Here is a 12,208-nt window from a genome sequence, read left to right as displayed (position 1 = left end):
CTGCTCAGGTTGCAGCAACAGTACAATTTGTCCAGTTAAAAGTTGTTCTATCACTGAAATAATTTTAGAGACATTATTTAAAGGTAAAAAAACTACATAGTGTTGCTTTAAGGGGCGGTATTATGTACTTCTGACATCACAAGGGGAGCAAAATTTCAATGACCTATTTTTTCACTAGCTTGGAGAGAATGGTTTACCAAAACTAAGTTACTGGGTTAATCTTTTACATTACAATCATAGCACTTAAACATGGGAAAAAGTCAGATTTTCATGATATGTCCCCTTTAATATATGAGGGGAGGGGGAGGAGGGACTGACGTTGGCTTTTGGGTGGTCATGCAGTCAGAAGAGTGATCTCCTTCATCCGTGTCTGTAGTTCAGACAGAAAGACTCATGCCTGGGATTACAGCCTCCGTGATGTGAAAAGTGAAAGCGTTAACACTGCAAGTCAAGACGAAGCCGATTGATGCCCAAGGCAAAAACATCACCATCATCATCTTCCATATTTGCACAGTCACAGCTTCATGCATCTGTCACTTTAAACAGTTTATTTTTGACATAAGCCGTGGAAAACCGCAACATGGATCTGTTTTGCTTGGAAAACCAGACAAACAGAAGAGCTCAGAAAGATCCAAACATTTTCTGCGATGAAAGAGTCTTGCAAAGTCTTTTAACAGTGGAGGACAGATTTGTACCACAGAGACCTTTTTTTAATTGTGTTCAAACGGATATTCAACCTTTTATGAGGCGAGTGCTCGCAACATGGATGCTGGAGGTTTGTATTTAAACATTATAGTTAAACCGATTTTAAACGCCGGTAGTATGTGATACAGTTCGTTCTGTTTGCTAAATAGACTATCCATTCGTGTTATTATAGTATAAACATACTTAAACTAGTTCATTGTCTCTTTTCACCTATGTATGCATAGCCTATTTATTGATAATATATACATCAATGTGCAAAGTTTAGTTTGGATGTCAAGAAAAGCTCGATAAAGTTCAATAAAGCCAGCACCAGGAAATGCATGCAATGCTTAAACTCCCCACTTCGTGAACACACGAGCTGTTCTAATTTAAATAGAAATACTTTTGTATTTCGCTTAAAGTCATTGCACATTTGAAAGATGAGAGTTTGTGCTTTATTTACGTGTGCAGTTTAAATACTTTTATGTCTTTATGTAGTTTTGGCGATTTTTATTACAGATGCACCAAGTGGTGCAAACATGCAGCCATGTTGAAAGTCATGGATTTAAAACTATTACAGTTCATAATAAGTCATAATTATTGTTGGATATAGTTTATATTAAGCAAGATATTATATGCTGTCACTTCCTAGTTCATTTTTTAAACGTGACGAATCAGCAAAGCATTGATGTGTGTGGGCGTCATTGGGGTTTGCAGCACACCCTTCTTAAAATGAATGAAGATGGAAAGTTCCTCTTTCTCATGAGAGATTTTATTAATAATACCCAAAGTCAAATTATTTTTACTGTAGGGCCTAAAAACATTAAGTATACAGCAGCTAGAACAGAAAAATTTAATCTAAAATACCAATTTTTAATTGTTACATAATGGGCAAAGAACATACAGTATATGAATTTAAGCAAGCACTCTTAAAGGTGCAGTGTGTAAATTTTACCGGCATCTAGTGGTGAGGTTGCGAATTGCAACCAACGGCTTACTCCACTGCTCACCCCTCGCTTTTGAAACACATAGAAAAGTTACGGTAGCCACCACTGCACAAACATGTCATCGTCGGAGACAACTTGGTAAAAAAGTTTGTCCGTTAAGGGCTTCTGTAGAAAAATGGCGTCACAAAATGGTGACTTCCATGTAAGGGGACCCTCTGTCGCTCTGTTAAAAAGGTCTCGTTCTAAGTTAATAAACACATAGCGGTTCATTATGTAAGGTCTTTATACACCCCTGATAATGTAGTGTTGTATATTATTTTGCATTTCAGAGATCCTTCTAAAAATTACACACGGCACCTTTAAAGGAGTAGTTCACCTATACTAAAAAATTCTTACAAGTTCTTATAAGTTATATAATTAATGGCACTGAATAGTGCCCCATTTTTGAAGCTCCAAAAAAGCCTTATCAATCAAAACCTAATCCATACAGTTATTAAATATCTGTCTGGACTGTGGTTGGTTAATAGAAGAAAGTCATATACACTTAGGATTTCTTAAGGGTGAGTCAATTTTGTGGTGAACTATCCCTTTTTTACATATCAAATTGTGAAAACTCTCTGTGCCTTTCTAGGTGTGTGAAGAGGAGAAATGTGAAGAAGACGTCTTTCCCTTGGCGATGAACTACCTGGATAGATTTTTAGCTGCGGTTCCTATGAGAAAATCTTACTTGCAGCTGTTAGGAGCCGTGTGTCTTTTCCTTGCTTCAAAATTAAAAGCATGTCGCCCGTTGTCAACCAGAAAGCTCTGCATGTACACCGACAACTCCATAACATGTCAGCAACTGCTGGTAAGAATGAATTCAGACATATTTATACGCATTTACATTATAGACACATCTATTCCTCCTGATGGTTGTTTCTATTAAACATCACATTTCTAACCTCTATTACTAAGGTGAGAGAACTGGCCTAAAGGATTAAATTGCAGTGTTGGAGGATTGTTTTGTAATGATTTCTCACCATTTGTGCCAATCTTTTAAGGAAAGAACAAAGGCACTAAAAACAGTCTAGATTGGCTAGGTCAAATTAAAATAGTGATGTTAATAAAACAAATAGATGCATAAACTATTATTTGCATAGTCTTTAAAAGTCTTGATTTTTGTGCTGATTCAGTGTCACTTGAAGAGGGACCGTCCCTTCGGGTGGAGTAACCGTAACGCACCACCGACACATTGCAGAGTTTCTGACTTTGGCTTGTTTTTTCCCTCGTGTGATGTTCTTGCGAAAATGAAAATGTTTCTCAGAAAGCGGCTATAGCAGGCAAAACAAATCGAGCCGGGCACGTGCGAGGAAGGAAGTTGAGTGAGTGCAGAGGATGCAGCATCTGGTTGGTTGAGATTAAAGATGAGGGGCGGAGCTTTGCATGATAGCGTGATTCATTGTACAGCTACAGGATGATGTCACTTGGGCAACATCAATATTCAAAGTGCAGGCTAATTTTTAAATGCCAGATTTATTTAAACTACAGTAACATAGCGTATTTGTTCTTTATATGTTTGACTTGTTAGACTAGTGGTACCAGTTGTTTGGTGTACAAGGAAGATATGTGGATTAATCAAGTCGTAAAATTGCATATGAACTGTAGATTTTACTGTTCCACCCACAATTTGCACATTGTGACTAAATAAAGACGTGTATGAGTTATTTCTGCCACAGTATTGTACACTGACCCTTAATTTGAATCTACTAGGAACGAGACTCATGAAATGAAAAGTCCCAGTTTGACTTGAGCAACCCTCGTACATTATAATCATCATCATCTTAAATATTAAAGGGACAGAATATGCTAATTTTCCAGCTCTCCTAGAATTAAACATTTGATTTTTACCGTTTTGCAATTCATTCTGCCGATCTCCGGGTCTGGCGGTACCACTTTTAGCATAGCTTAGCATAATCCATTGAATCTGATTAGACCATTAGCGTTGCACTCAAAAATGACCAAAGAGTTTCGATACTTTTCCTATTTGAAACTTGACTCTTCTGTAGTTAAATTTGTGGTTTTCTAGGCAGATATGGTTAGGAACTATACTCTCATTCTGGCGTAATAATCAAGGACTTTGCTGCCGTAACATGGCTGCGGGAGGTGCAATGATATTACGCAGCACCTGAAAAAAATCCCCTTCGTTAATTTTAATAACAGCGGACTATTTTGCGTAATATCATTGCGCCTCCTGCCGTGTTGCGGCAGCAAGGTCCTTGATTATTACGCCAGAATGAGAGTATAATTCCTAGACATATCTGCCTAGAAAATCACAACTTTTAATTTTCCGTTGGTCTTAGTACACGATGTAACTACAGAAGAGTCAAATTGTGGAACTCTTTGGTCATTTTTGAGCGTGATGCTAATGGTCTAATCAGATTCAATGGATTATGCTAAGCTATGCTAAAAGTTGTACCGCCAGACCCGGAGATCGGCTGAGTGGATTCCAGGATGGTAAAAATGAAATGTTTCACTCTAGAGGAGCTAGAAAAGATGATTTCCATATTTTCAAAAAAAGTGGAGTGTCCCTTTAAGAATGCAGTTATTATTTTCAAGAAAATTCCATTTAAATGGTATTAGACATGCCCCAATCTGAATAGACATGATGCCTCCGCTAAAGTGAAACATATTTTAAAGAGACTGAATGTACTACAATAACCAAATCTTTCAGCATCCTTCATAGTTTCATGTCTCCCTTTCTTCTTTCTCTCCATTGCTCTCTGCTGGAGTGGGAATTGGTGGTGCTGAGTAAATTGAAATGGAACATGGCTGCCATCACCCCTCTTGACTTCATCGAACACATTCTGCACAAACTTCCCTTTCCCGAAGACAGACTGACGCTTATCCGCAAACACGCGCACACCTTCATCGCCCTCTGTGCAACAGGTAGGAGTGCATTCAGTCGCACACACATTAATACACCCTAAATAACACACCGAGTGACCTCCAGGTTTTGATGATGTATGTAGAAGTCCGTATCCTTAGGTTTAATTTCCGTGTTCCTCATTCCCAATCTGAATCTTGAGCTTCTCCTATTATTCATGTCTATAAAAGTTACCGTAGTATATATATATAACTGGGTGTTTCCCTGCATCTGTTTAAACCTCAGCACGAGCCGACCAAATACCAGAACATGATTTTCTTCTTGCGTTTTACATATTTTGGTTTGATGCACAGCTGTTGCACTATGGCAGCTTCTCCTGTGTGTTTATTCAAGATTGACATTTGCATCCTCTGCATCTGAGAAACGTACAACGCCAGCAAAGCATTTTAAACGGTGCAAAATAGCGAAGGGTTTCCTCCCAGACTGTGGACGGTTCTCAAGCTCGTGAGACGGAGGAAGAAGGGAGTAATTCCTGGAACCTCAAAGCCCTCTGAGATATGAAGGGCGGAAGGCAGCGTGTGGGACGAAGGAAAGCTCTCCCCTCTTTCCATTCACAGCTGCGGGAGGATTTAAGGATTTAAAACAGCTCTCCTGACCGAAGCCGTAAAGCGTGTAAAAGTCAGGTTGAGGTTTGTGTGGAATTCAAAACAGATGTTAGAAGCAGTCAGATCTTTTTACTCAGACACCATAGATCAAAACTGGAAGTTCCTGGGAAGTTTTTCACACAGGTGAGTAATGTTCCAGGGAACAGTCTGACCACGTCACTGATGTTTTGGGATGTTTGTGTTGCTCAGATCACAGCTTCACCATCTACCCTCCATCCATGATTGCCACTGGAAGTGTGGGGGCAGCGGTGTGTGGCCTCCAGACGGATAAAAATGACCAAAGTCTTTGGGGATATGATCTGATGGAGCTATTGGCTAAAATCACCAACACTGAGGTGGTAAGTGTCAACGGTCCAACATACCTTCATGTTCTAAACAAACAAACAAATATTGCTGAACAACTTCCTTAAAGAGCCCATGATGTTGAGTTCACATGTTGATGTATTTTTACTGAAACAAGAAATTAAGAAAGAAGACATAAGAAGGTTTATTCTTCACAGTATGAAAAAAATTGGAAGTTTGTGGACATTAAAAAGAGTGGCAGACTTTGCATTTGCTGGATATTCATGCATGACTGTTTGGAAACGGAGAGCAATGTGTCATTTTATGAATGAATGTGTGCGTAAGCGTTCACGGCACGATGGTGATGTGTATTCAGGACTACATTCTTGTGGCGAGACACATCCGTGGATTAAAGCGCTCTACTGGATAGACACACACGTAGACACATTGCCTTCAGGCTGTTTTGAAAGTCTCGCTGTTAAACTTTTTTGAACTAGACCCAGAGAGTGAACGCCCCATTTTAACTCCTAACACACTAGCGTATGCACACACAGACTCGCTCGTAACGCCAAACACACTCTTTGTCTCTCCTCAATGTGTCCACTATTTTATTCTGAAGTTCTGGAAATTACCAATATATGTCTCCGTTTGCAACCATTTTTTTGTGCTAACTAATTTTTGGGCCTGTTGTTGCCATGTTAGACCCACTGCCTGGTTTTAGTTATCTAAAGATGAGAGTTTAAGTGCAGGATGTGATACTGGACCTTCCCATCAGACCTCCAACATCACTGCAGAGACAGACTGATAGAAATGTCTTCAATGTCTGACTTTATGTAGCACGGCTTTGCTAGATTGCACATTTAAGTTTGACAGGCTTTTCGGCCACAAACTGTCCATTTTAGAAAGGAAATATTTGTCTGACTTACAAAATTCAGTCAACCACATGTGCATTTTGTTTTATGTGCCAATTAGGGGCAGATACCACAATAATAAACTGACATGGATAAAACACTGAATGAACAGCACAGCAGAGTAAGTCCATTTGTATACAGACAATACAGGAGAAACTAACAGAAACGTTGATTTTTTTTGTCTATTAAAAAACAATAAATACTGATAATTTCAAAGTGGAACATAAAGTTGTTGATATTTAGTTCAGTGGTATTCAAACTTTTCAGCGTGCATACCCCGTGTATAGGGTCTATCCCCAGACATTTACATTTAAATTATACAAAACATGTTGGTTGGTGGCCTAAGTTTAAACACAATTTATGATATATTAATCTATTTTACAAACACTGAGTCTCCCTGGCATCATATGGCGGCTCCTAGTTTGAGACCCAGTGATCTAGTTGACTTGCTACAAAGCATCTTAAATGGCCACTAACCTAGGTGTTAACCAATGTTTTCAGCAATATAAAAATAATCTCTGGTATCCCCAGAATGCGTTTGTAAAGTTTCAGCTAAAAATACACCACAGATCTTTCATTATACGATGTTGAACATGGCAAAGAAAGCTTCTGTTGCCCTCCCCATATGCAAAGTATGGGGTAGAGCGCTTACAAATGTGCTTTGGAACAGGGTTGGGGGAACGCGTTACAAGTAAAGCCCGATTTATAGTCATGCGTAAGCTCTACGCCGTAGGTTATCCGTAGCCTGTGCGTAGCCTGACGTGCACCTCGCAAAATTTTTAACAGTGCGTCAGTTCTACGCGGACCGCAAGCGCTGTGAGGGGTCCACCAGAACCCCTCTCGTCAGGTAAAAAACTGCGTATTTCCATTTGATGAGTGATTTAACTCAAACTGCAACAAAAGTCGCTGTTTATTTACTTTCGTCATTGCTGGTCTTCTCAAATAATACACAACAAGTTGCTGTTTCTTCTTCATTTGCGGGTTAACTTGCTAAGCTTCTTCTTCTTCTTTGACGGTCGGTCTGCTACTGTGGTTACACCAGCAGTCTGCGCATGTTTGCACGTCAATGACGATGACGCAAAAGTATAAATAAAAACCGTCGCGGAACCTACACCATCGCGGCTACGCCGTAGGACCTACGCACAACTATAACGAGCTCTTAACGTGCATTACGTGCAAATAAGCCCCGACAGTGTTATTTTCCTGATAACTACCGGCTGCCTCTACATTATCCCGCTTATTACACGGCTACTTGTCACATAAGAAAAAAAACTGACATGAATATGAATTTGAAACATTTTATTGGCATATTTGTTTTAAATTAACATTTTTATCCTTCCGCGAAACTTTGCACAGATGCATAAAATGATCGTAATACCTTATTAAGATCCTCTGCTTCATACTTGTCTGTCTCCATTTTTTTCTCTTTTAGACAGTTTTTGAGAAGTTTTAATGCCCATTCTGTATTTTTTTGTGTGTTGGCTTCGTAGCTGTCATGCTCTATTTTGTCAAGTTCAGTCTCAGTAAGCTCTCTGTGTCGTTGTTCGTTCTTCTATCCACTGTTTAAATGTTTTGTTTTGTCCGTACATGTTAAAATTAATGTCAAAATTTTCCATTCTTAATTGTGGTTGTCAGGTGTTTGTCACAAGATGGCGCCAAACAGTAACCTTTATTGGTCTTTATTGGTGCGGAGCGATTTTAATCGTACAAGTAGTACCGGCTATGCGTTATTACTTTGGAGCGGTTATTATTTGAAAAGAACGAACCTGCAAATGTCTCAACTGACCAATCAGAATCAAGCATTCCAGAGAGCCGTGTAATAAGTAAGCAATAAGGTACGAGAGGCTGTGCTGTATCGTGAATTTACTTATTCACGATACAGCACTTGCCTCGAGTACCTTATTGCTTTTATAAAACGGTTACCACACAATATTAAAGTAAAAAAAATATTAGTGCAACTTTCATGAAGTTAAATCAATAAAAGCATTCCTTCCGCTAGAAAAAATAGTCCCTGACTGCGAAAAACAACATGAAAGCTCAAATAAAAACAACAAACTGTTCTCAGACTTTGTCTCATTATATGTTTATGTGTTGCTAAGGGTGTTGCTAAGGGCGCAGTGATATTAAATAGAACAGTTGGGTGAAGCGGTCATAGCAGTGTTTTATTGCGAATAAAGCACACCTATTGACCAATCAGAATCAAGGATTGGAACTAACCGTTTTATAAGTAATAATATTACGCATTACCTTATTTATGTACACATTAATATTTGAGTTACTTTTTTTAAGTAATGCGAGTTACTTTTCAGTTTAATTAGATGTAAAAAAAACAATGTACTGCATTAAACTGAACGTATTAACGTAGAATTACACATTCTATGCGTGAACAGTTTAAGTCAGAAACGGATGTGGCAGATCAGAGCTTGACATTTTTGCGATGGAAATATGCAATTTCTGAATGCAGAACTTCTCAGTTATAAAAAACACCTGCAAAGTAAGAAAAAGTCATGCAAAAGTAACTTAAAAGTAACATAAGCATTACTTTCCATGAAAAGTAACTAAGTAACCCAATTAGTTACTTTTTTGGGGAGTAACTTATTATTGTAATGCATTACTTTTAAAAGTAACTTTCCCCAATACTGCTTTGGGCTACATCAAAACATGTGTTTCCGGCAGAAGGTTAAACTACACCCTTATGAGGCAGTTATGGTTGGGGCGTAATCAATGTGACATCACATTGATAGGGCATCCCCAACAGCCTATTATGTGTGACGAAGAAAAACTGGATTTGTATCATAACATAATCTTTCTGCATACATACTGGCGAAAATGGCATTTTCTAGGTTAAGGGGGCTTTAAACGAAACAATTTGATGGAAACCCGTGTAATTCATTCTCTTTCTGATGCAGGACTATCTTAAGTCATGTCAAGAGCAGATGGAGCAGTTGCTGGCCAATAGCCTCAAAGAAAGTCAACACCCAGAAAAACAAGACGGCCGAGCCAACAGCAAAGCCACAGAGTCTCCGAACCTGTCCTGCACCCCCACAGACGTGCGTGATGTCAACTTATGATGTCAGTTCCTGTCCACCACACCTCCTCATCATACAAATAACAGTTTTATTTCACTGTATTTAAGATTTATTGGAAAGCCACATTAGACTAACAAAAAAAGGAGGAAGAGAGCCTGCAGTCGCTTTCAATCTGCAGACGGTGCAATTACATACTTGAATTTAAGTGAACTATATTTAATAATACATAATAAGTTATTTAGTAGTGAGCATACACTTGTATTGGCTAGTATACAATAGAATATCCTATTAATATTGCTATATATAATAAAATAATAATGACTATTACAATAACTTTAGTATATTACATGATGTATTATTTACAGTGGCTGTTCATATCATCCACTTGGTGCATTCAGAAGCTAGTTTCAATTGATATGGACAAACTAAGACATCTATTAGTCCAAAATCAATTTTCTAATCATACTGTAGGCATTAAACAACTCAGAAATGATCATAGGTGAAGACTGTAATACAGAATAGAGAAATAAAGTGGTGATTTTAACACGTTGATTAGTTTTAGTTCATGCATGCTCATCCCAATTTTATGAGCACGCAGGAGAATTTCAGATGGATCAAGTATGTAGTGAAGGCGATGAAGATTTATGCAAGGATGAAAGTAGTGGGTAGCTATCCCAACGGCTCCCGGGGAGCAACAGGGGTTAATTCTGTGAGTCTCTCTTATCACTAGGCTACGACTGCCCCTGAAAAGAGATAAATATTAAAGGATGGAAAGATTGTGTATGTGATAGAAAAATGATTTAGTGTGGGAAATGAGTGATGAAAAGGTTTGGGAGACGTTATAATTTGTTTAGTTTTTATTTAGACTGTGCTGAAGAAGTTCGGTGCCATGATTTGTTTCAATTTGATCATGCATGCAACTGAAACACTCGCTATAATGCTGGAGGATTTATGGCAGTTTGAGAGTTTTGAAAACCTTCTTTAGTAAAAACACGACACGGATGCACTTTCAGAACTCTCCTCCCATCAGTTTACCATGAGGAGGACAAATGATTTCTAAGGGGTTTTATTTTTGTTATTTTTAAGTTATTTTTTGTTTGGGGCTGGTTTCCCATATTAGGCGTGCTTTTGTGGGTTATATTTCTAAATTTAGACCAAAAACTGATCTGACTGTCAACTTTCACAGAAATGGTGAGATTTGACGTGAAGATGATTAGTTGTTTTCTTTAGTTGTGTTGAATTCATGTTAGCATAGATAGACATCAAATTTTATATCACTTTATTTTATTACTTTATCCATCATCTACTTGAATATTTTTTCATATTATATATATATAGAAACTAATATTTTCAAACATTATGCCAAATTTCTTTCTTTTCTTCTTTATAAGTTGATTTTGCACTTTTCAAAAAGAAATCAGTTCATTGTTTTTTAGTACATTTAAATGTTTTGTTCTGTGACACCATTGTGCCATTTAAACACAACTATGCAAATGAACTTCAGGTTTGTCCCTATTTCAATGTTACATGTTTGCGTATCTTCACACATTTAGCTTTTCATTCATTTAGTTTTGTGTGCTTTCAAAGCCTTTAGTCTGTTTCATTCTTTGTTTCTATGTAAAACATTTTATAACTTGTGTTCCAGTGCTGCTAAAAGAAAAACGTTTTAAAAAAATGAAGCTATTGTATACCTTGTTGCTGCTATATCCTAAATTGTTTAATGTGTTTTCATGGTGGCTGTTTTCATGTCTCTTTTTTCTCTTGCATTTACACTGTCATTTATTATCTATAACAGAACATCATCCCTAAAGTGTCTTGATGGTTACTTACAGACATCACAGTCTTTCCTCTTTTATGTTTAAATTTGACTGTTGTATGCCTTCGTTCGCTATTTAAATGTATCATGAAAGCCTTCTTTGCTTTCAAACAATCCACCTGCCCACATCACAATACCTCAGTACAGTACTTCAGGTGTAGGATATGAAGGCTGATTCTGATCCTCTTTATGTTTCTTACTCTACTGGTTTGTTCTGCTGCTGACTTGTCAGATTCACTCACCACATAGCAAAAATTAGGTGTTTTATCAGGTGTTAAATGTATAACTGGGGCAGCACATCGTTTAGATAAAAATATGATTTCTGATTTGTTATGTTTAATGGCGAAGAAGCCATGTTTGCATTGTTTTTAAAGTTATGTCTCCATATGAAAATTTCCAAAGAATTGTTCGGTGGCAAAACCACCTTAGTTTGACAATTTAAATTTGAACACTTACCTCATTTTGGCCTATGAAACTTAATAAATTTTGAGTAAATTAAAACTGTGTTCTCTTCTTTTTTAATATTTACAGTAATACATTATTTTTTACATTTATTAAATCATATTCTGTTTTTCAACATTCTGTTTTTATGCTTTTAGAATGTGAAAGTATTATAATCATATTTTTTTTTTGTTTCTAAATCTTGATGAAAGAATCAACTATTTAAGTATTACGTACAATAAAAATAAAACCTGACAATGTTGGTAACACGTAACTTTGCTGAATTGCGCCCTCCTGTGGTGGTTTGTGAGTTCTGCCGAACTCCACCGTTGACGGAACAGATATATAATTGTGCCATCTAGTGGAGATATATCTCAACTACACCAAATGATAAGCAGGTAAAATCAGCCGAAATTGTACATTTGTGGCATATGGACGTTTTGGTCAGGTACCAAAATGTGCACTATTCTCATTGTACCATATTAATCTTTTCTTCGCATTGTATTTTAACGTGGTTAACGCTGTTTAAAAGTATGTATACTGTTATTGTATTGTTCAGATCGCTGCAGA

General features: G+C 37.5%; 1 protein-coding gene across 1 annotated transcript; it reads left to right on the top strand.

Moving 5' to 3' along the window:
* The first annotated feature begins 318 nt into the window (after positions 1–318).
* Positions 319–11,698, top strand: ccnd2b (cyclin D2, b). The gene is made up of 5 exons (XM_055190860.2): positions 319–775; positions 2,263–2,478; positions 4,400–4,556; positions 5,349–5,497; positions 9,262–11,698. The coding sequence occupies exons 1-5, from the start codon at positions 581–583 to the stop codon at positions 9,421–9,423; spliced, it is 879 nt and encodes a 292-aa protein (XP_055046835.2). The 5' UTR covers positions 319–580; the 3' UTR covers positions 9,424–11,698.
* Positions 11,699–12,208: the final 510 nt, after the last annotated feature.

Source organism: Misgurnus anguillicaudatus, chromosome 1 (genome assembly GCF_027580225.2).
Source record: "Misgurnus anguillicaudatus chromosome 1, ASM2758022v2, whole genome shotgun sequence".
Lineage (NCBI taxonomy): Eukaryota > Metazoa > Chordata > Actinopteri > Cypriniformes > Cobitidae > Misgurnus > Misgurnus anguillicaudatus.
The sequence above is the reverse complement of the archived record's forward strand: the minus strand, read 5'-3'. Positions and strand labels throughout refer to the sequence as shown.

Bases quoted from the DNA above. Each gene is read 5' to 3' on its own strand.
- ccnd2b (XM_055190860.2), top strand. From the start codon at position 581: ATGGATCTGTTTTGCTTGGAAAACCAGACAAACAGAAGAGCTCAGAAA. The intron at 776-2,262 runs GTTTGTATTTAA...GTGCCTTTCTAG, and splicing joins TCGCAACATGGATGCTGGAG to GTGTGTGAAGAGGAGAAATG. The intron at 4,557-5,348 runs GTAGGAGTGCAT...TGTGTTGCTCAG, and splicing joins CATCGCCCTCTGTGCAACAG to ATCACAGCTTCACCATCTAC.